Source organism: Ceratotherium simum, chromosome 18, assembly GCF_057802395.1.
Source record: "Ceratotherium simum simum isolate JZ-2026a chromosome 18, ASM5780239v1, whole genome shotgun sequence".
In the NCBI taxonomy this organism is placed as follows: domain Eukaryota; kingdom Metazoa; phylum Chordata; class Mammalia; order Perissodactyla; family Rhinocerotidae; genus Ceratotherium; species Ceratotherium simum.
In genome coordinates, this window is record NC_141917.1 from 26,575,933 (window position 1) to 26,601,041 (window position 25,109).

General features: G+C 41.7%; 1 protein-coding gene across 2 annotated transcripts in view; it reads right to left on the bottom strand.

Moving 5' to 3' along the window:
* Positions 1-25,109, bottom strand: part of MTMR12 (myotubularin related protein 12) — a 78,799-nt gene that overhangs the window by 20,145 nt on the left and 33,545 nt on the right. For both annotated transcript variants that reach the window (XM_087443168.1, XM_004422702.3), the window contains exons 4-8: positions 24,851-24,923; positions 23,622-23,752; positions 22,253-22,346; positions 18,874-19,003; positions 8,685-8,760 (exon numbers count right to left, since the gene is read on the bottom strand). In XM_087443168.1, coding sequence (XP_087299294.1) covers positions 8,685-8,760; positions 18,874-19,003; positions 22,253-22,346; positions 23,622-23,752; positions 24,851-24,923 — 504 coding nt within the window. The remainder of the gene's footprint in view (positions 1-8,684; positions 8,761-18,873; positions 19,004-22,252; positions 22,347-23,621; positions 23,753-24,850; positions 24,924-25,109) is intronic.

Consider the following 25,109-nt stretch of genomic DNA (forward strand, 5'->3'; position numbering starts at 1 on the left):
ACGTTGGAAATGCTAGCAGCAGCCTGCGCCGGGAGATTAGAAATCAGCACACAATCCTGGCGATACTCTGCACTACACTAAGGAAGTCTGAGAGAGGAACCGGTTTGGAGTCTCAGGGGAAGACGATGGAACCAGCACCAGGAATGTTGGGTGTCTAGTGCCAGTAGGACATCTGTGTAGAGATATTCACCCAAGACGACGGTATGAGCTTAGGAGAGGAAGGCAGGCCTGGAGCTCTGGACACGGGAGCTGACTGCTAGCTGATGTGGAAGAGATGATGAGCCACCCAGGGAGTGAGGACAGAGGGACACAGAACTGCTTTAGGACTGCCAAAACAAGCACCGACTCTCCTCTGAGGACTTGGGGCCAAGCCGTACCTTGCCTCTCTAAGATTTCTAACGAGGAAAATGTGTTACAACACTGAGACAAATCAAAGGGCCCTCTGCTGTCCTCTTATTCCCTTTCCCAATGTCACGCTAAGCAATGTGCAGAAGCCACCACACAGTTTCTAGTCCTCCGCAATATTCTGAATGCCCAAGAAGTCTTGCCCCCTAGTTGGTGCAGCTCACTTGGATAGAGGGGGAGGCACTCTTAGCCATAACTGGCTGACAGGGGCTAAGAAATTAAGGTTTCTTAATCCTTTTTATCTCCTCCCCTGAGGTAGACGGGGTTGGTTCTTGGTGATATGCAACCATAACTCATTTTCTATTTACGGCACAACCATAACTGTCTCACCTCATCTGAGGCACCAAGGGGCAACTCCCTTACTATTCTCTACTTGAAACAGTAAGTAGAAAACAAGCAAAATTCTTGTCAGAGAGCGACTTCTCATAGGAATTTAACAAAAAGCACATCTTCTCTTATTGTACTGTGTATAATTTCTGTTTGGGTTCTTAATATGAATGACCTGACAATAGACAAGAATCACAGTTTGTTAATTTCATTTACTTACAAACAAGGGAGGGGGAGATTATTCATTATTTGGTACATCTTAAGGTGTCTCTCTTAACAGACCAAAGACAGAGCTTTAGGGGAACATGCACAATTGGAGGCTAGAAAGCAGCATAATTAAGAAGGAAAGGGGCCGGCCTCGTGGCTTAGCGGTTAAGTGCGCGCGCTCCGCTACTGGCGGCCCGGATTCCGATCCTGGGTGCGCACCGACGCACCACTTCTCCGGCCATGCTGAGGCCGCGTCCCACATACAGCAACTAGAAGGATGTGCAGCAGCTATGACATACAACTATCTACTGGGGCTTTGGAGCAAAAAAAAAAAAGAGGAGGATTGGCAATAGATGTTAGCTCAGAGCTGGTCTTCCTCAGCAAAAAGAGGAGGATTAGCATGAATGTTAGCTCAGGGCTGATCTTCCTCAAAAAAAAAAAAAAAAAGAAGGAAAGGAACTATTACGGAGGTAAGAGGACCAAGACAGCACAGTGTTTTCAAATCAAGACAGGAATTTAAAAGACAAAAAAGGGAGGACGTAATGAGTGTCAAAAACTGTAGCGATGGTATGGAGAACTAGGGCCACACAAGGCTCAATGCCTTCTGGAGGATCAATCAGCACAGTGGGCAGAAGCCATGTTGCAAGAAGAGAGGAGTAGAGAGGCAAGTAGAGACAATTAGTACAGGCTCTTTCAATATGCTTGGCAGTACAGGGAAGGGGAACGAGACTAGGTTGGCTATGTTTTTTGTGTGTGGGTGTGAAGAAGATCAGCCCTGAGCTAACATCCATGCCAATCCTCCTCTTTCTGCTGAGGAAGACTGGCCCTGAGCTAACATCCGTGCCCATCTTCCTCCACTTTATATGGGACGCCGACATAGCATGGCCTGACAAGCAATGCGTCGGTGCGCACCAGGGATCCGAACCCAGGCCGCCAGCTGCGGAGCGCATGCACTTAACTGCTGTGCCACGGGGCTGGCCCCCTAGCTTGGCTATTAAGGAAGGGCTTCTTCAGGTTAGGGGAGAGATGAGCATGCCTTCAAGGAGAGCAGAACTCGTGGAAAGATACATGTGGAAGGCCGAAGGCTGATGGAAGAAAGTGCCAGACAAAGCAAGGGTAGACGAGATCAAGAGCCCAGGCAGAGGTTTAGATTCAGGAAGAAGGAAACCTCAGTAGAGAGAGAAACAATGGGAGGTGGAGAAGGAGGAAGCTGGGGAAGAAAGCAGCTGAGGAGCTGTCTGAGCTCCCACTGAAGCAGGGGAGAGGGCGGCTCTCAGTAAGAGAGCTAATGGAATCGCAAACTTAAAAGAAAATGAAAAATGTTTACAGCAGCCCCAGGGACAAATGATACAGGAACCAAAGGAATTAAATAACAGATTGTTAAGCAGAACAAAGGCTCACCTGAGGCAAGGTAATATAGAGTTTTCATGTATCCCATTAAGTATGTTCAGCTGTTTGGTCTAAATAATCTGTAGCAATGTTAGCCCCACAGCAAAAAAAAGATAAATGCTCAGGGTTGGAGAACAGCAGAGGGTCCAGGAGGCCAAAGTCTCCAGGATGGTAGGAAGGTATGACTGAAATTACAAATGATGCAGTTCTTCCCTGAAGAGGAGTTAAGTGAAGGCAAGAAAGAACACACTAGGTGAAAGGTCAGGGTAAAAAAAAAGCATGGAGACACAGAAATGTTCTGGAACTAGACAGTGCTAATGGTTGCACAACATTGCAAATATACCAAATCTCACTAGTGGTAAATATTATGTGTATCAAGAGCTCTGTGTTCCCTAGGTAAATGTGTAGATTCCATCTTTTTTTTTTTTTAATTTTTTGTTTATTGCAGTAACATTGGTTTATAACATTGTAAAAATTTCAGGTGTACATCATTGTACTTCTATTTCTGCATAGATTACATCATGTTCACCACCAAAATACTAATTACAACCCATCACCACACACATGTACCAAATTATCCCTTTCACCCTCCTCCCTCCTCCCTTCCCCTCTGGTAACCACCAATCCAATCTCTGTCCCTATGTGTTTGTTTATTGTTGTTATTATCTACTACTTAATGAAGGAAATCATACGGTATTTGACCTTCTCCCTCTGACTTATTTCACTTTGCATTATACCCTCAATGTCCATCCATGATGTCACAAATGGCTGGATTTCATCGTTTCTTATGGCTGAGTAGTATTCCATTGTGTACATATACCACAGCTTCTTTATCCATTCGTCCCTTGATGGGCACTTAGGTTGCTTCCAAGTCTTGGCTATTGTGAATAACGCTGCAATGAACACATGGGTGCATGTACCTTTACAAATTGGTGTTTTCAAGTTCTTTGGGTAAATACCCAGCAGTGGGATGGCTGGATCATATGGTAGTTCTATCCTTGAATTTTTGAGGAATCTCCATACTGTTTTCCATAGTGGCTGGACCAGTTTGCACTCCCACCAGCAGTGTATGAGAGTTCCCTTCTCTCCACATCCTCTCCAACACATGTTGTTTCCTGTCTTGTTAATTATAGCCATTCTGACGGGCGTCAGGTGATATCTCATTGTAGTTTTGATTTGCATTTCCCTGATAGTTAATGATTTTGAACATCTTTTCATGTGTCTGTTGGCCATCTGTATATCTTCTTTGGAGAAATGTCTGTTCAGGTCTTTTGCCCATTTTTTAATTGGGTTGGTAGTTTTTGTTGGTAAGATGCATGAGTTCTTTATATATTTTGGAGATTAAGCCCTTATCAGAAGTATGGTTTGCAAATATCTTCTCCCAATTGTTAGGTTGTCTTTTCGTTTTGTTGATGGTTTCCTTTGCTGTGCAGAAGCTTTTAGTTTGATGTAGTCCCATTTGTTTATTTTTTCTATTGTTTCTCTTGCCCGGTCAGACGTGGTGTTTGAGAAGATGTTGCTAAGACTGATGTCGAAGAGCGTACTGCCTATGTTTTCTTCTAGAAGTTTCACAGTTTCAGGTCTTACATTCAAGTCTTTAATCCATTTGGAGTTAATTTTTGTATATGGTGTAAGGTAAGGGTCTACTTTCATTTTTTTGCATATGGCTATCCAGTTTTCCCAACACCATTTGTTGAAGAGACTTTCTTTTCCCCATTGTATGTGCTTGGCTCCTTTGTCAAAGATTAGCTGTCCATAGATGTGTGGGTTTATTTCTGGGCTTTCGATTCTATTCCATTGATCTGTGTGTCTGTTTTTGTGCCAGTACCATGCTGTTTTGGTTACTATAGCTTTGTAGTATATTTTGAAATCAGGGAGTGTGATACCTCCAGCTTTGTTCTTTTTTCTTAGGATTCCTTTAGCTATTCGAGGTCTTTTGTTGTTCCATATAAATTTTAGGATTCTTTGTTCTATTTCTGTGAAAAATGTTGTTGGAACTTTGATAGGGATTGCATTGAATCTATAGATGGCTTTAGGAAGTATGGACATCTTAACTATGTTAATTCTTCCAATCCAAGTGCACGGAATATCTTTCCATTTCTTTGTGTCTTCTTCAATTTCTTTCAGAAATGTTGTATAGTTTTCTGTGTACAGATCTTTCACCTCTTTGGTTAAGTTTATTCCTAGGTATTTTATTCTTTTTGTTGCAATTGTAAATGGGATGGTATTCTTAATTTCTCTTTCTGCTACTTCGTTGTTAGTGTACAGAAATGCAACTGATTTTTGTATGTTGATTTTGTATCCTGCAACTTTACCATACTCGTTTATTACTTCTAAAAGTTTTCTGGTGGATTCTTTGGGGTTTTCTATATATAAAATTATGTCATTTGCAAATAGTGACAGTTTCACTTCTTCCTTTCCAATTTGGATCCCTTTTATTTCTTTCTCTTGCCTGATTGCTCTGGCTAGGACTTCCAGTACTATGTTAAATAGGAGTGGTGACAGTGGGCATCCTTGTCTGGTTCCTGTTCTTAGAGGGATGGCTTTCAGTTTTTCACCATTGAGGATGATATTAGCTGTGGGTTTCTCATATATGGTCTTTATTATGTTGAGGTACTTTCCTTCTATACCCATTTTATTCAGAGTTTTTATCATAAATGATAAAATTTTTCTGCTGTCCATTCACGCAAACTCCACCAAGGACTTTCAGGACATAAAATTCAGGCTGATCTGATAAAGTGAAAACACCTTCCTACAGTTTCTATCAATGTTATGTTGCTGGCTCCTCATCAGAACATTTTCTACTTCTCAGCCCCAAGGCCTGGCTAGAACACGGAGTATGGAAATTTCATACAATGCCGGATGGAGAAGCAGCCTATTCCCACGTAAGTACTCAATTCATCTTTGTTTCTTCCCATAGAGCATACCCTCTTTTCCTAAATTCATCTACGAAAGGCTGAAGAGCCCCATTTTCATTCTTCTCAAACAGAGATTCTCAAAATGTAGTCTGCAGGTCCAAGAGGGGGTGGGGGTCCCAAGACCCTTTCAGGTGCTCTGAAGACAATACTAAGATATAATTTGTCTTCTTTGCTGTGTTGACATTTGCACTGATGATGCAAAAGCACTGGTGGGTAAAACTGCTGGTGTCTTAGCACCAATCAAGGCCCTGCTGCCAAAGAGCACTGGTCGTCACTGTGTTCTTTTTTTGTTTTGTTTTTCAGGAAGATTGGCTCGGAGCTAACATCTGTTGCCAATCTTCCTTTTTTTTTTTCTTCCCTTTTTCTCCCCAAAGCCCCAGTAGATAGTTGTATGGCATAGTTGTACATCCTTCTGGTTGCTCTATGTGGGAGGCCGCCTCAGCATGGCTTGGGGAGCGGTGCATAGGTCCGCACCCAGGATCCGAACTGATGAACCCAAGGCCACCGAAGTGGAGTGTGCGAACCTAACCGCTACCCCACCGGGCCAGGCCCTCGCCACTGTATTCTTCACTGCCACACGCTCACAGAAAAAGAAATTGTTTCACTTTAGTCCTTAATGAAGGACTAAAAGTTATTAATTTTATTAATCTTGACCATTCCATATTAATATTTAATATTAATTTTTATATTCTGTGTGATGGAGTGGGAAGTAAGCTCTGAAGTGTTTGTCTCAAGGAAGAGCACTTACAAGACTGAGTTGAGAGCTGAACTGGCTGCTTTTTTCATGGAATTGAAAGAATGAGTAAGACAAACTATGGGTGTTCCGACTTTGGTATCTAGTAAACACTTATTCTTAAAAAAAATGAATTGAAGTGAGCCTATCATTTTAAGGAAAACGACTGACAATTTGTTGCTAATGATTAAAAATTGAACTTTCAAGCAAAAATTAGAATTTTGGAAAACTAGTCTCTGCCTCTTTAGCTAGACAGCTTCCCAATGTTTAGAGACTTTTCTGATGACACAGGGGTGATATTAAGGGATATGATTTTTATATTATATAAGGAAATATGTTAATATTTTGACAATCTGTATAACCTAGTGAACCAATATTTTCCAAATGACCAACATACAGTAATGAGCTACATAAAAACGTTTTGGTCAACGATGGACTACATATACAATGGTGGTCCCGTAAGATTAGTATCATACAGCCTAGCCATGTACTATGCTATACCATCTAGGTTTGTGTAAATACACTCTATAATGTTTGCATAAGGACGAAATTGCCTAACAACGCATTTCTCAGAATGACCCCCTACGTTAGGTGATGCATGACTGTATTATGTTATAAAATCATACATGTTTTAAGATCCTTTCAAAGTACAAGACAGACCAATGGATTTTAATTTAGCAGTGAGTGAAAAGTTCACTGATTCTGTTTTCAGATTCCTTATTGCAATTAACCTTTATGAGACCACCTCTTATCAATTTTTTGGTGTACCATCAAAAAACAATATTCTCAACTATCTGAAACGTCTATTAAATATTCTTCCCTTTCTCAAATACGTATCTGTGTGAGGCTGGATTTTCTTCATGTACTTTTTTTTTTTTTTTTTTTTTGTGAGGAGATCAGCCCTGTGCTAACATCTGCCAATCCTCCTCTTTTTCTGCTGAGGAAGACTGGCCCTGGGCTAACATCTGTGGCCATCTTCCTCCACTTTATATGGGACGCTGCCACAGCATGGCTTGCCAAGCAGTGCGTCAGCGCGTGCCCAGGATCCGAACTGGCGAACCCCGGGCTGCGCAGCAGAGCGCACGCACTTAACTGCTTGTGCCACCGGGCCGGCCCCTCTTCATGTACTTTCAACCAAACCCCAACATACCACAACAGACTGAACAGAAGAAGCCACTATAAGAACGCAGCTGTCTTCTCTTTTCAAAAATGTGAGAGTGCTATTGTATTTTTTTGTTTTGGACAATAGTTATTTTTCACAGAAATGTTATTTTATGTCAATATGTAATGAGCTTATTACCACAATAAACATTAAAAACCTTTTCAGTTTTAATTTTTAATATAGCAAATATCAATAGATACAAGAACATAATCAAAAGCTCCTTGAGAGCCTCAGTAATTTTTAAGAGCGTAGAGTCCTGAGACCAGAAAGTTGGAGAATCACTGCTCTAAATCCAAGGTTGCAAACTGGTGGGACATGAGCCAACTTTGGCCCAAAGACATATTTTTGAAACATTTTCATCAGCTGCATACATTTAGAAATCGGGAAAACTCACATAAAAATCTTCAGAGAGGGGCCAGCCCCGTGGCTTAGCAGTTAAGTGCGCATGCTCTGCTACTGGTGGCCCGGGGTTCAGATCCCGGGCGTGCACCGACACACCGCTTGTCTGGCCATGCTGAGGCGGCGTCCCACATACACCAACTAGAAGGATGTGCAACTATGACATACAACTATCTGCTGGGGCTTTGGGGAGAAAAAGGGAAAAAAAAAGGAGGAGGATTGGTAATAGATGTTAGCTTAGGGCTGGTCTTCCTCAGCAAAAAGAGGAGGATTGGCATGGATGTTAGCTCAGGGCTGATCTCCTCACAAAAACAAAAAAAAAAAAGAAAAACATCTTCAGAGAAATCAGGACATCTGGCAAGACCAGGCCCATATTCCCATATGGCACAAACCGGCTGGTACAGAAGAGCTGCCGCTCCCTGGAGCAGGCAGAGGGTCTCCGGTTCACTGCAGGGCCATGCTCGTTACCCGCCCAGCCTGCATGCACTTCTGGGCATGTGACCCCTGCTGTAACATCTCGTCTCCCACACAGGAGTGACCTTTTTGGTGAACCAGTCATGTGCTCAGCACAGCATTTATTTGTAATTCTCATTCCTTACTAAATTCCCTGCAGGCTTGGCAACTCCCAACCACCAATTAGAAACTGGAGTAATTGCCAGAGTCCTGGTTTCTTTGATCAGTGACACATTTAATATGGCTCCCTTCCCAGTCTATTCTGTGAAAACTACGTAAGCTCTCCATGTTGTCTCTGGGAGAAAACTCGGCCACGCCCATTCAAAGATGAATGGTGCAGGCCAAAAAGAATCTTAAACCCTACTCCCCTTAGAGTGGTCGGCTCAGCCTCAAAATGCGTTAGGTGATAAATCAGGCTGGCTTTCAACACCAGCCAGATCTGTAATCCTCTTACAGCTTTTCAAAGATGTCTCTGCTAAGAACTCCAGTGCATCTGTGAAAACTTTAGAACTCTGTCGCAGGGAGACTCATGTCTAAGAGATTCCTCTAGGGAGTCCCTAAGATATTTTTGGATCACTCTTGGACTGAGAACAAACTCTTTAGTAGCAAAGCCACGGGCTTTAAGTAGGATAATTTGCAACGATGGGCTGATGAGTAACCCATGGCTGTTACGGTTTCCCAATGCACTTACTGGTATGCCATGACCCTGAAAGCGTGGTATGTCCTCTTCAGGAAGAGGGGTGGGGACAACAAAGTATGCTGGCAACCTAGAAGAAAGAGATGTCATCAGTTTCAGAACTAGAGTTAATTCATTAAATCTGAAAGCTTGACTTCAATGAGTGCAGGAAGCCATGCAGAGTGGTATGACATGGACCACATTTCCCTGTTAGGCAGAACCAGTGCAGATGAACTGTCTCTGGCCAAATCAGTCGGGGATCAGAGTTCAAATCCCAGCTCTGCCTCTGATTATGTATAAGCCTAGGTAAGTTATCCCACCTCTCTGGGTCTGTTTCCTCACCCATAAAATGAGAGGACTGGAATATGTGATATCTAAAAATACATGAATTCCAAAATTGGGAGTGATTTTTCTCATTATATAGTGGCAATATAAGCCCCTGTGTTGCTTTCAGTCAGACTAACATGAAAACCAATAATTATGATGACTGCCGCCCAGACATTTTATCAAGTGCTCTGACAGTAACATATGAGTGCTTACTACGTGGCAAACTCTTGCTCTAACTGCTTAACATGAATTATTCATTTAATCCTCCCACCAACCCTATGAGGTATGTATTATTATTATTTCCATTTTACAGATAAGGAAATGAGACACAGAGCTACTAAGGCATTCTCCAGGTTATACAACTAGTCAGCGTGAGTGGAGCTGAATGCAAGCAGTATGACTTCAATGTCTACATGAGAAAATTTAGGTTCTAAAAACAACAAACCTGCTAAGTAGTAGGACGTGGGAAAGTTAGGGTTTCAGAGTTGCAGAGATCAGAGATATAGGGGACACCATCTCTTCCTCTAATTAGCAGATGCAGGTTTTATTAATAAGGCCACCTTAGTCCTATCACCGTGGAGCTGTAAACCTCCTTCTCTCAAAAAGCTTGAAATAAAGCCTCACGAGAAATAAGAAGGAGCCTATGGTATAAGAACTACAATGGAAAATAAGCAGATGGTGTTTGTATGCATGCCACATGTTTGAAGTAAATCCCTTAAGTATTAGGTCACGGGAAAGATGGATTTTCTGAGTTGAAGAGATCAGAATTTGACTGTGATCAAGCCATTAGATCTAATCAACTCATGGGGGAATGCAGCAACATTTTAAACCTTATCATGAAGATGTGATCATCAAAATCCAGACTGTGGCAACTATAAACAAATGGCCTGGTTTCTTCAAATAAATTGCAAGAAAAAGATGATAGTGTGAGAATCTATAGATTAAGAGACTTAAGAAACCTATCAATCAATTGCAAGATATTCATCTTATTGAATATTCATTAATGATAAAAGACAAAAAGATGAAAGATAAATTGTTTAAAAAATTTATAAAACAATGGGGAAAATTTGAACACTGACTGGGTACTGAATGACATTAGTGCAATCGATCACAACTCCTAGCGACCCTGTGTACAGTAGAGTGAAACCCTGCCCAGTCTTTCTGCGCCATCTTCTCACCTTCTGGTGCTATATCAGACAATGCTTCACTGCTATTCATGGCCAATTTTTTTGGAAGTGGGTGGCCAGGTCCTTCTTCCTAGTCTGGAAGCTCTGCTGAAACCTGTCACCATGGGTGACCCTGCTGGTATTTGAAATACCAGTGGCACAGCTTTTAGCATCACAGCAGCTGCCATAGTATGACAACTGACAGATGGGTGGTGGTGGTCCCTGACCAGGAAACGAATCCAGGCCGCAGTGGTGAGAGCGCCGAATTTTTAACCACTAGACCACCACACTGCATGATATTTAAGGGGTTAATGTTAAATTTGAAAGGTGTGATAATGGTTTTATGGTTATGTTTATAAAGAGAGTCCTTAATTCTTAGAGATATATACTGAAATATTTATGAATGAAATGTGATGAGCTCTGGGATTTATTTCAAAATAATCCAGGGTAGGGGGGCATAGATGGAGGCATAGAGAAAACAGGATTAGCTATGAGTTAACAACTGTTGAAGCTGGGTGATGAGTAGTAAAAGGAAATCCATATTCTCTTCTTTTACATTGCTTGAAATTTTCCATTAAAAAAACCTTCAAAGTAATTACCTAAAGCAATCTATAGATTCAGTGCAATCCCAATCAGAATCCCAACGACATTCTTCATGGAAAAAGAACAAAGAATCCTAAAATTCAAATGAGGCAACAAAAGACCCTGAATAGCTTAAAGAAATCCTGGGAAAAAAGAACAAAGCTGGAAGCATCACAATCCCTGACTTCCAAATATACTACAAAGCTATAGCAATCAAAACAGCATGGTAAGAACAGACACACAGATCAATGGAACAGAACTGAAAGCTCAGAAATAAAACCACATATCTATGGACAGCTAATCTTCGACAAAGGAGCTAAGAACATACAATGGAGAAAGGAAAGTCGCTTCAATAAACGGTGTTGGGAAAACTGGACAGCCACATGCAAAAGGATGAAAGTAGACCATTCTCTTTCAACCATACACAAAAACTAACTTAAAATGGATCAAAGATTTGAAAGACCTGAAACCATAAAAATCCTAGAAGAAAATATAGGCAGTACACTCTTTGACATCAGTCTTAGAAGGATCTTTTCTTTCTTCTTCTTCTTTTTTTGAGGAAGATTGGTCCTGCACTATCAGCTGTTGCCAGTCTTCCTCTTTTTTTCTTTTTTCTCCCCAAAGCCCCAGTGCATCATAGCTGGAGAGCTGTAGCTCTTGTATATGGGACGCCACCTCAGCATGGCTTGATCAGCGGTTCAGTGGTCTGCACCCGGGATGCGAACCAATGAACCCCGGGCCACCAAGGCAGAGCACACAAACTTAACCGCTACACCACCAGGCCAGACCCAGAAGGATCTTTTCGAATACCATGTCTACTCAGAAAAGAAAAAACAAACAAGCGGGACTTCTTCAGACTAAAGAGCTTCTGCAAGGCAAAGGAAACCAGGAATAAAACAAAAAGACAATCCAACAACTGGGAGAAAATACTTGCAAATCATTTATCTGACAAGGGGTTAATCTCCAAAATATATAAAAAACTCACACAACTGAACAACAAAAAAACAAACAACCTGATCAAAAAATGGGCAGAGGATATGAACAGACATTTTTCCAAAGAAGATATACAGATGGCCAACAGGCACATGAAAAGATGTTCAATGTCACTAATCATTAGGGAAATGCAAATCAAAACTACACTGAGATATCACCTTAAACCCATTAGAATGGCTATAATCACCAAGAAAAAAAATAACAAATGTTGGAGAAGATGTGGAAAAAAGGGAACTCATATACACTGCTCATGGGAACGCAAACTGGTGCAGCCACTATGGACAACAGTATGGAGATTTCTCAAAAAATTAAAAATCAAAATACCATACAATTCAGCTATCCCACTACTGGGTATTCATCCAAAGAACTAGAAATCAACAATTCAGAGAGACTTATGCACCCTTATGTTCATTGCACATTATTCACGACAGCCAAGATGTAGAAGCAACCCAGGTGCCCCTCGACTGATGGTTGGATAAAGAAGAGGTGGTGTATATACACAATGGAATACTCAGCCATGAAAAAAAAGACAAAATCGTCCCATTTGCAACAACATGGATAGACCTTGAAGGTATTATGTTAAGTGAAATGCCAGACAGAGAAAGACAAACACCATACGATTTCACTCATAGTGAAAGATAAACTAACACAAGGACAGAGAACAGATTAGTGGTTACCAGAGGCAAAAGGGGTTGGGGGGCACATAAAGGGTAAAGGGGTACATTTATACGGTGACTGACAAATGATACTGTATAATTGAAATTTCACAATGTTACAAACTATGATGACCTCAACAAAAAAAAAAAGGAAAAAAAAAAAAACACCTTAAAAGTAATTAAAAAGAAAAAAGCCCTCATGATATTGTGATGTAAAATCAGGTTTAGGAGCACTGGTCAAGGCTAAGATACCTCAAACCATCAAAACTTAGAAGAATTATTTAGCTTTTGAGGTTTTGCAGTGCTAGGAACATTTTCTTACATGTCTGCTTGAGTGGGTAGGTGGAGAGGTATCCCTTCTTCAGGTGTGGTCACTGAAGTAAAAACCTCTTCACAGATCCATGGCTCTCAAACTCAGGCTGCCCATTAAAATCACGTGGGAAGATTAACAATTTATTTAATGAGAGGCTTTGACAATTCAGCCCCCAGTTGTCCTAGAAACTTTACATAAAGTCCCAGTGTCTCCAAGAAATTCATCTGAGGCTTCCCAGTGATATGGGTTCTGAATTCCCTGCCTGGATCTTCTCCCTATACTTCCTGGGGAAAAGTCATTATAGTAGACTCCAGGCTCCACCCCAGAACTATTTAATATCAGAAGCTTAAAAGCTTCTCAGGTGTGCAATCAGGATGAAAGCTGTGCTTCTAGAGGAGCCTGCTACTCAAAGTACGCAGCAGCATCTCCTGGATGCTTATAAGGAGAGCAGATTCTCAAGCCCGACCCCAGACCTCAGAAACAGAATCTGCGCTTTAACAAACCCCCCAGGTGACTTGCCTGCACAGTCAACTATGAGAAGCACTGTTCTAGAAGGCACCTTACAAACAGACAGTGGTCTGTTTCTCAGCCTTTACAGGAGAGTCACCTGTGGGGTTTGTTTAAAACCAGATTCTCAGCTCCCTCCCCAGAGGCTCATTCTACAAAGCTGGGATGGGGCCATATTGGTTTAAAAAATTTGCATGTCTTCCCCTATTAGTGAGGTTGAATATTTTACAATGTTGGCTAACCAATTAATTTTCTCTTATAGTCTTTTACTGAGGGGGAAAAAATGTCAGAACCAAGTATATTAGCATATGCAGCATGTGGTCACTGAGGAAAGGAGGTTGCACAGAGATGGACAGCTCTGCATCAGTGAGGGGAGTTTGAGATGTCCTCTCCTGTCTCAATGAACTTGAGGTGGTTCTATGGAGCCTCTGCCATGAGACTCCGGTGTCTACAAGGCAACTAACCCTCCCCACTCCTTGGAGAGCAGTCATTTTAGTCATTAGGATGCGTTTCAAATCTGAAGAGCCTCTCCAAATATGGGACGACTTTATTCAAGAGAAGTTGTATGACCCACTCAGGCACGGCCTTATTAGTCAGGGTGCAGGAACCCCCAGAGCAATAATATCAGAGCAGCAATGTCTTCCTGTGGCAGCATCAGTCAAACCATAGGTTCCCTCAGTGTTACACACACCCTACAGAGTTCTGGACCTTTTGATACCTTCACAGGGAGGTGGGACAAGAGAAAGGCTTTTCAGGAGAAGGAATGGACTCTGGTACTGGAATAACCAGCTCTAACCTTGGGGGAAGGTGGAGAAGATGCTCTGTTTTTCTTATCCAAACTGGCTGGAGTCTTCTCTAGCTACAGGGCCTTTCATTAATTCACTCATTCTGTCTCCTATTTATTGAATACCTCTTATAAACCAGGCACTGTACTTGGCTCTGAGGATATAATGATGAACAAAACAGTGTCTTTGATTCCCCAGAGCTGACAGGTTGCAGAAACAAATATTAACCAAATGGTGACACAGATAAAAATAAACTCACAATTGCAGGAAGTGCTGTGACGAGAGGCCTACACTGCAGTGAAAGCTCTCACAAGGAGATCTGACCTGTCTTGGGAAGACTCCCTAAGAAAGTGATACCTGAGCTACAACCTGACAGATGAAGTGGAGGTAACTACACTTGTGCAGCTAGAAGCAAAAGGAGCATTCCAGACAGGAGACTCTGCACAGGCAAGGCCTATGGTGGGGTGTGGTATGGTGAGAAAGGTAGACACCCAGTCAGAGAGTTAGGCAGGAGTCGAACTCACGAAGGTCCTCGGAGCGCTCGTTAAGAGTGTTGTCTATTTACCAAGAACAGTGGGGAGCCACTGAAGTAGGGGATAAAATAATCAGACGCACACTGGAGATGCTCGCTGGCCTGCCAGAGAGTGCATGCTGGGGGACCAGAGGCACAGGAGAGTCCACGTAGGCAGCTCCACAGTGCTTCAGGTGAGAAACAAAGCACAGCTTTTCCTGTATCAGCCCCATGGGACAGAAAAGTGGGGGTGGCGGGGGCTGGGGCAGTCCCAGGGGAGTGTGTCTGCACTGAGCACTCTGAGCACTAAAATCTTCGTACAGCTCTATTCTCTCCACCGACCACTAACTGAAAGCTTCCCCCCACTGTCTCTACCAGGTATATTTTGATGTGCTGACCTCTATGCAAACACCAGTCAACTTAATCAGCATGTGGCAGGATTTTTTTTTCTGGGAACGGGAATGCCTTCCATCAGTATCAACATCACATTACAAAATACCCCCTCCTAGGAGCAGGGGTTTCTAACCTCTTTCTGAGCAAGAGCTAGCTTTCCCTTTTCAAGCTTTGTGACTGTAAAGAGGGGAGAAGGGGTAGGGTGGGAGTGGGGGTGTATGTGATAGGGACACTTGTCCTGCAGGCCCCTCCCCACTGTCAGCCCAGTTCATGTTGTGACAGGAAGGCTAACCTTATAATTGTTTGAGATTGATCAAAATCAAAACTAATTTGAAGAGGCCCATCAGAATCATGAAAACAAAGTGCTCTACAAAATGACAAGTTTTATGAAACTGTTGGTAGGTGTTGGGGAGTATGTTCCAAAATGATAAGATTTGGGCCGGCTCCATGGCTTAGCGGTTAAGTGCATGCGCTCCGCTGCTGGCCGCCCGGGTTTGGTTCCCGGGCGCACACCAACGCACCGCTTCTCCGGCCATGCTGAGGCCGCGTCCCACAGACAGCAACTAGGAGGCTGTGCAACTATGATATACAACTATCTACTGGGGCTGTGGGGGAAAAAAATAAATAAATAAAAATTAAAAAACAACAACAACAACAACAAAACAAAATGATAAGATTCAAGTTTCTAAAAGAAGATTATGCAGAGTCATCCTTTAAAAATGTAGGTCAGATCACATCATGACTCTTCTCAAACTCCTCCTTACTGCACTGCAGATTCTTCTGAAAGCCTCCCGGCCCAGGACCACCCAGCGCCCTCTGTGCCTTGACCTCACTCCTACTACTCTGTCCCCACTTGCTCCTCTCCAGCTCCTGGGCTCCTCGCTGTTCTTGACACAAGCCAGACAAGATTCCACCTCAGGGCCTTTGCTCCTACTGTTCCCTCTGCCTGACCAACCCTCCCCACTAACACCTCCAGCGCTCCCTAACCCCCTGCCTGATCTATTTTTCTCCATAGCACATATTACCTTTTAATACACTATAATCACTCATGTATTCTCTCACTGTTCTCCTCCCACTAGAAAGATCCAGGAGGGCAGGGATTTCTGGGCTCTCTGTTTACTGCTGCATCTCCAGTGGCTAGGACACGGCCTGGCACACACATGTAGGCACTCAAAAATTTTATTGAATGAATAAGTGAAGTGCTCAATAAAAGGAAAGCAAATACACAATGAAAACTCAGAAATGCCTCTAAAAGTTTTACATTTAGATTACAGATACAATAATGGGGGGAAAAAGACACAAATTCACTTTTGAATGTTTTAAGGAACACTTTAAGGGTTTCTTCAAAAAGCACAGTATAGGGGCCGGCCCAGTGGTATAGTAGTTAAGTTCCCGTGTTCCGCTTTGGCGGCCTGGGATTCACCAGTTGGATCCTGGGCATGGACCTACTCACTGCTCATCAAGCCACGCTGAGGCAGCGTCCCATATAGAAGAACTATAACTCTACAACTATGATACACAACTATGCACTGGGGCTTTGGGGAGAAAAAGGAAAAAGAGTAAGATTCACAACAGATGTTAGCACAGGGCCAATCTTTCTCACAAGAAAAAGAGCATAGTATAGATGTGGAGAAAGAGGAACACTTGTGCACTGCTGAGGGGGAGGTAAAATGGTGCAGTCGCTGTGGAAAACAGTCTAGCAGTTCCCCAAAAGGTTAAATGCAGACTTACTATATGACCTAGCAATTCCACTCCTAGGTATATACCTGAGAGAAATGAAAATATATGTCAACACAAAACCATGTACATGAATGTTCATAGTAGCATTATTCATAATAGCCAAAAAGTGAAAACAACCTAAATGCCCATCAACTGACGAATAAATAAAATGTGGTACATCCATACCATGGAATAGTATTCAGTAATAATTAAAATATGAAATTCTGATATATCCTACAACATTAGCCTTGATAACATTATGCTAAATGAAAGAAGCCAGGTATAAAGACCACATATTATACGATTCCATTTATATGAAATGCCCAGAATAGGCAAATCTATAGAGACAGAAGTAGATTAGTGGTTGCCTAGGGCTGAGGAGTTGGGGGACCTGGGGAGTGACTAAGGGGTATGCGGTTTCTTCTTGGGATGATGAAAATGTTCTAAAATTGACTGTGGTGATGGTTGCACAACCATCCTATGAATATACTAAAGTATACTATACTCTTCAAATGGGTGAATTATATGGCATGTGAATTAAATCTCAATAAAGCTGTTAAGAAAAAAAAAGCACAGCACCAAGAAAAAAGAACAAAGCTGGAGGCACCACAATCCCGACTTCAAAATATACTACAAAGCTATAATAATCAAAACAGCATGGTACCGGTACAAGAACAGACACACAGATCAATGGAACAGAACTGAAAGCCCATAAATAAAACCACACATCTATGGATACCTAATCTTTGACAAAGGAACTAAGAATATACATGGAGAAAGGAAAGTCTCTTTAATAAATGGTGCTGGGAAACTGGACAGCCACCTGCAAAAGAATGAAAGTAGACCATTGTCTTTTGCCATACACAAAAATTAACTCAAAATGGATCAATGACTTGAAGGTAAGACCTGAAACTATAAAACTCCTGGAAGAAAATATATGCAGAACACTCTTTGATATCTGTCTTAGAGGAATCTTTTCGAATTCCATGTCTACTCGGACAAGGGAAACAAAAGAAAAAATAAACAAGTAGGACTTCATAGACTAAAGAGCTTCTGCGAGGCAAATAAAACCAGCATCAAAATGAAAAGACAACCCAACAACTGGGAGAAAGCATTTGCAAATCATATATCAAAGAAGGGGTTAATCTACATAATATATAAAGAAGTCACACATCTGAACAACAAAAAACCAATAACCCAATCAAAAAATCGGCAGAGGATATGAACATTTTTCCAAGGAAGATATACAGATGGCCAATAGGCACATGAAAAGATGTTCAACGTCATCAAGGAAATGCAAATCAAAACTACACTAAGGTCTCACCTTACACCCATTAGAATGGCTATAATTACCGCGACAAAAAAATAACAAATATTGGAGAGGATGTGGAGAAAAGTGAATCCTCATTCACTGCTGGTAGGAATGCAAACTGGTGCAGTCTCTATGGAAAACAGTATGGAGATTCCTCAAAAAATTAAAAATAGCAATACCTTATGATCCAGCTATCCCACTTCTGGGTATTTATCCAAAGAACTTGAAATCAACAATCCAAAGAGGCTTATGCACCCCTATGTTCACTGCAGCATTATTCACTATAGCCAAGAAGTGGAAGCAACCCAGTGTCCATCAACAGATGATCGGATAAAGAAGATGTGGTATATATATACAATGGAATACTACTCAGCCATAAATAAAAGACAAAATTATCCCATTTGTAACAACATGGTTGGACTTGGAAGGTATTATGTTAAGTGAAATAATCCAGACAAAGGAAGACAAACACCATATGACTTCACTCAGATGTGGAATATAAGCTAACACATGGACAGAGAGAACAGCTTGGCAGTTATCAGGGGGAAGAGGGTTGGAGGGAGGGCACAAGAGGTGAAGGGGCACATTTATATGGTGACTGACAAATAATAATGTACGACTGAAATCTCACAATGTTATAAACTATTATGACATCAATAAAAAAAAAAAAAAGAGGGGCCGGCCTAGTGGCGTAGCAGTTAAGTGCGTGTGCTCCACTGTGGTGGCCCAGGGTTCAGATCCCAGGTGTGCGCCGAGGCACAGCTTGTCAAGCCATGCTGTGGCGGCATCCCATATAAAATAGAGGAAGATGGGCATGGATGTTACCCCAAGGCCAGTCTTCCTCAGCAAAAAGAGGAGGATTGACATTGGATGTTAGCTCAGGGCTGATCTTCCTCACCAAAAAAAAAAAAAAAAAAAAAGCCCAGCACTGAAAGCTTACCTTTCACAGACCCGATAGCCTTCATTGACACTCACTGCTTTGTACTTCATGTTGCCTTTGGTCCGCTCCAGTTCCCAACACCAGTCCTTAAGTGTGTCAAACATCACAGTATGGCTCCTGGGATGAGTGGCTAACAAAACAAATTTAAAAAGACAATAAAATCTTGTCATGAAGCACTGGTATTTTAATGATGTGCAAGTGGATCCTCAGGTCCCAATTTCCTCCACTAAGCCCATTTTTATCCAAGCAGAATGAATTCACTGCTTAATCCTAACCTTGTTCCTTTTTTTTTTTTGTCATTAATCCAAAATTTGAGGCTCTGTCTTTTTATACTGGAGGAAAGAAGTTGTTCTTGTTCCATTCCTTGCAGAAGTAATTTATAGCTCCATTTTCAGTCATCTGACCATGAGATAATTTATATAACATAAAAAGATCCTGTGAAGCACTAAAAGACAGGGTTGGCACAAATGCTAAAATAAAATATTTTTAGCTCTGCCAATGTGTGCGTAGGATGGCAAACTCATTTGAACAGCATGTCAGATTCCTGAATGCAAATCCTCCTTCAATTGGAAGACGCACTGCCAACAAGAGGATTTTCCAGTGTGACAGCTGGTTACTGAAGGCCATAAACAAATGAGATAGCCGTGGTGAGGGTCAGGGGCTGCTAACTACCAGTCGCGTCATGCTGACAGGTACTTCTGACCCCATCCCTGCCCTGTGACTACCTGTTAGGAGGGAACGCCCAAGAGCACTGCTCTCGCAGCCCAGCAGATGCGTCCCTGGTCCTCTCCTAAGCCACAGCACTGCTTGCTGGGGGTGACATGCACCACAACAGTTTTGGGTATTTTCAAAAATCAGTTCGAGCTCTTGCACATCTTAAAAAAACAAGCCTTCTGGGAAAAATAAAATTTGATATAAAACTCCCACCTGCTCTTTTTAATAAAACCAGATCATTGTAAAAAGGATGATAATAAGGATAATGATAAAAACAGTAGTTAGGCTTATATAGCGCTGAGTATGTGTCAGGCACCATTCTGAGCATATTACGTTTATTAACTCAATCCTCACAACTCTATAGGGTAGGTAATATTATTTCCTCCATTTTACAGATGTAGCACAGAAAGGTCAAGTAACTTGCCCAGGGTCACAGAGCTGGGCAATGGCAGAAGTGGAATTCAAACCTAGGCAACTATAAAGGAAATTTCCATAAAGTAATAAATGCCAAAAAAAATTCCCCATGGATAAAAATAATAATACTCCAATTCAAGCATAGTAGGTCACTTCCTTAGCAATACAGACAGGTCTGCCCCTAAAATGCTGTCATAAGCATTCAAGACCTTTCAGCCAAAGCACATCTGTGAATATTAAGCCTGAGAATAAAGATGTTCAGATTGCAACGTCCCATTTCTACAAACCCTTACTCAATGAAAAAGCTAATCAGTCAATTCACATCTATCAGTTATAAGTTTTAATTCTGAAAAAAAAAAATGGGGTTTGAAAGAAGGAGAAAAGGAGGATGGAATTAAAATAGGATAAAAGAGACGCAACATATCCTGAGCCTTCTGGCACAAAAAGCCACCATAAGGTAATGAAACTGCCAGGGTCGATCAAGGTAAGGGTTTTGGCACACAGATCAACATATGCTGGCAAGCCGAGAAACTGGGTCTAGACTAAGAATCAGGATACAAGAAGAGGCAGAACTCCTAAAAACAGAGTATGATTTTTCAAATGCAAACCCAATAAATGTTTATATAAATTATAGTAGTCAACAAAGAAGTCATATTTCATGTATCTTACATCGCAACAAGCTGTTGTAAGCCAGCACCCAGTTAATCAGCACTTGTACATATATTAACAGTGAAAAGATCTGTCATTCACAAAGATGAACTTAGTGAATTAAGTAACACATTTTATGTTCAGCCTAATAGTACTACTAAGTATATTTTATGTCAATGTAACTCTCTGAACATAATCTGTCCTGAATAATATATAGTTATACTCTCAACCCTCATTTAATGACTGCAACCAATGTGCCATACATTTAACAATTTATAATCTTTATAACACTTCAAGGAAAGAATTAACACTGCTGTTTTTAAAATGAGGAAACAGAGGCCCCAAGAGTTAAGTGTCATCCCCAGGATTACAAAGCTACTAAGCAGCTGGGCAAGGATTTGAACTCAGGTGGGACAGACCCTGAAATTCATAGCTCTTCAACTAAATTGCCATAGTTCCCAAAATGCAACTTGCTCTCTCAGATATCTACAGGTCTGCACATGCCAATCCTCTGGGCCTACCAGACACTCTCACAGCTTCCACTATCAGCTCAGGCACAGCCTTTACCCTCCGATAGCCCTCCCTCCCTCGGTGTGGTGGGGCACTTGCTCCTTCTCTTCTCACGGCCCCTTCCACCAGAGGAGACATCACTCAGCTGGCTGTTTGACTTGATGCTCTTAGAGGGCAGGGATTCAGTCCTATTCAGCTCCACATCAGGGCCAGTACCATCTCCACAGTGCCTGACTCACAGCAAGCGTTTGATAAACGCTTTACCAAATGAGCAGCTAGCGACCAAGCAACTCTGCATTCCAGGAAGTCTGATATATGCCGTTAAACTAACATGCCACGTCCCTGACAAGAAGCACACGGCACACAGGATCACATAACATCAACTTTGTGGTAAGAGTAACGGGCAGAGCAAGTGAACAGTCTCAGGGGAGAGATTTGGAGAAGGAAGGAGACAGACATCTGTGGAAACACTGCACAGTGTTAAGCATTATTAATAGCTAATTCAGATGACCAAAGTTTCTTCCTCAAAAGATTGGTCTCTTTTTCAGTGAACTAAATAGAAAACACTTGGAATATTAAGGTTTGTAATCAAACTGGTTTTCTAATGTGCTCTCTTACATACAACTGTTCCATTTCCCCCAAAATATTTGCTAAAAGGCATGTTCTGGTTGTTCAAAAACTTTCTAGAATGTGTCTTATTTTCTAGAGTCTTATGAAATGAAACCAAGTATATTAAAGTGGAAAAAAGAACCCAGGACAAACAGGGTTATTTTAAATTTGTCTCAATTTTGTTTCTTTATAGACTCACATTCCCAGTTATAACATACTGATTTTATCTTTCATAAGAAACAAATAATCCCTCACAAAAAGTAAACAACCTACAAGATAAGTTAAAGCAACAAAGATCACAGGAAAAAAAATAGAAACTTTTTTTTTTTTTTAAGGAAAACTGAATGAGTCACCCAAGCAAGAGGTAACCAACTGTTAGAGAAGAGGAAAAGAAAACCTTACGGCTGGGTTTTCTCCCACTAGTTTCAGGTAGGAATTGAAAGGGTCCTGCCTCCCCACAAATTAAAACCCAGAAGACAGTTACCTGTATTGTTTTGGGATGCAGTTGCATAGGAAAACAGAAACAATCGTTTAAGCAGTTTAGGAGCCTGGGTATGATGAATTATGCCACTCACAATCTAGAAAAGAACCAAGCAATGGATACAGTCATGCTTTTGGCAGATAAACACTGAGAGAGACAAGAACCAAAGTGTCTAGGTTTTCAGTCACGCTAACTCTCATTGAGGTCCGTATCCATGACTTTATCTCTTGGAATAATGCCAAATAAACAGAATGCTAACCATGTTGTCAGGTTTTCTAAGAGCTTTGAACTTCCAGGGGAATTTTTAAAACATAGCCTAATTTCTCAAAAACAAAGTGCTTTTCATATTCAGATACTCCAAAAATCGGACATGTCAAAGATGTACAGCTGATACCAGATAATAACCAAGACTCTTAGCTATTCTGATCTACTTGGTGTGGCCTTTAGGATCTTCTTCTAGAAGATTAGGGAAAGAAATCAATCCATCATGCTTTTCGTGTGAAGTTCCAAACAAAAGTATGTTTGGAGAGACAACTAAAATCATGATTCAAAATGAAGTTTCTGGCTTCTTGGGGAATTTTCCATATCTACATCACTCTGTTCCTCCTCAGAATAGATACTGGAGTCGTGTTTATTATTCTAACTGAACAACCACACTACCTGGAAGAAAATGAAAGAGTTACCTATAAAGTACGCATAACGCACTGCAGCCAAAGACAACAGACAAACTGGCGTCTCCCTAGCTTTCCCCTGATGTATTCACCATGACAGTGGTAAGTTTGAGACCTTCAATATCTTCATTAGAGAAACCACTGTAACCACTTCACCCAGTTATACATCTCAATTTGCTGTGGCAACCAGATTAAGTTTAACAAGTGTCCAAAAGCACAGGCTCATTTGGTGGCTTAGCTTTGCCCTTCTGACCCATGTACCTCCTCTTCCTTCCACATGCAACCACTACCTCCCAGATTAAACTCATTCATTCCATAAATTGGGATTCACTGCTACTGCCTTTTAGAAAGGCTGTTGGAGGCGGGGGGTGGGGTGGGTTGGGGTGGGGCGTGCTTCTAGCTGCTCCTTCCTTCCCTTTCCCCGATGGCTTCCTGACCCCGGTTCGTACCTCCCACCCTTTAGAGGCTTCAGGGATAAAAATATTATGAATTAAAGGACAGGAGGTAGTATGTGCCAAGATAATACAGTCATGCTTTACCAAATCACCTCTCAATTCTAATCAAAGCATATGAGATTATAATCAGGTTCAACTTTACGAGTGAAAATCTCCCCTCAATGTTCGTGCAACGTAAGCAAAAACTAGAGTTAGTGGGGAAAATCTGATGGGAAGTAAAACCTAAAAACACATGCAACTAGTTACCCTTTTGACTTCCTCTTCTTTTGTGTACCTCAGACAAAAGTGGAACACGCGGAGGTCTTTGCAGTGGATGATGAGTTTCTCAGGGTATTTCTTCAGTTGTCCAAAGAGAGTTTTTTTTTTCTCATCAAACACTACACATCAATGATGAAATCAAGAAGGGAAATCATGTTATAAGGCAACAAGTTAATGCTAAAGAAACAAGGTAAATGTTAACTTCTAGGGACATCTCTCAAAAGTGAGAGGAGAGGTGCTACCTTCTAGGTAACGTCAGCAGGGGCCCAGCCCCACCCAGCAGGGCCCTGGCTCTCTGAGAACAGTCAGGGTTCTTCATTCCTCCGGGGTAAGCACAAGACCAAAACAGAGTGGCCACTGTTTGCAGAACTGACTCCACTGATCTTCAGAAAACCCAGCTCTGAAAGCGGAGGTTACAAAAGATGGAAGGGAGATCACTAGGGATTAACTCCTGGGTTTACAGCTGGGACCCTCCTGATACATTCCTCCCTGTCCCAGAGTTGGGACTGTGCAGCACCTACTGGTGTTGGGAGCATCATAAATGGCTACTGAATGACTTTTGAAAAATCCCTGACCACAAAAACAGAGAAGTGGAGCAGGGAGAGGCTTGTTTAGTCAGGAGCAAGACATCCAAGTACAGTACAACAGACCTTCATCAGACTAGCCTTTAAAGTAAAACCTACACAGGGGCCGGCCCGGTGGCGCAAGCGGTTAAGTGCACGTGCTCCGCTGTGGCGGTCCGGGCTTCGCCAGTTCGGATCCCGGGCGCGCACCGATGCACTGCTTAGCAAGCCATTCTGTGGAGGTGTCCCATATAAAGTGGAGGAAGATGGGCACGGATGTTAGCCCAGGGCCAGTCTTCCTCAGCAAAAAGAGGAGGATTGGCAGATGTTAGCACAGGGCTGATCTCCTCACAAAAAAAAAAAAAGTAAAACCTACATAGCTAGCACTGATAGCAAAAAGTATGATCAACATCTAGCATATAATGGCATCATGGAGTATTAGAAAGAACAGGTTCCAAGTTCAAGTTCACGCTCCTCCAGCTGAGTGACCTCAAATAAGCCACTTCACATCTCAATTTTATCATCCAAAAACTGATTTAAACAAGATAAAGATGTGAAGAAATTTCAGTAAACTACAAAGGACTAAAAAAATATTATCATTATCAGCTATACTTTCAAAGGTTGACAATACCCCAGGTAAAAACAGATACTTACCTCCATAAATCTGATCAACACAGTGGAGTGTAATGTCATTTTCTCCTATAACCTTATTCTTAAACTGGGTTTCCTAAAAGATTCAAAAGGAAACAACTGTGACTCCTTTCTATGCACTGTGAGACATTTAGAGGCAGAGCAAATCACCATTCTCCACTTGCACGTTAATAAAAACAGGGAGGGGGTGGAGGAAATGGGTGCAGGGGGTCAAAAAGTACAAACTTCTCGTTATAAGATAAATAAGTCCTAGGGACGTAAT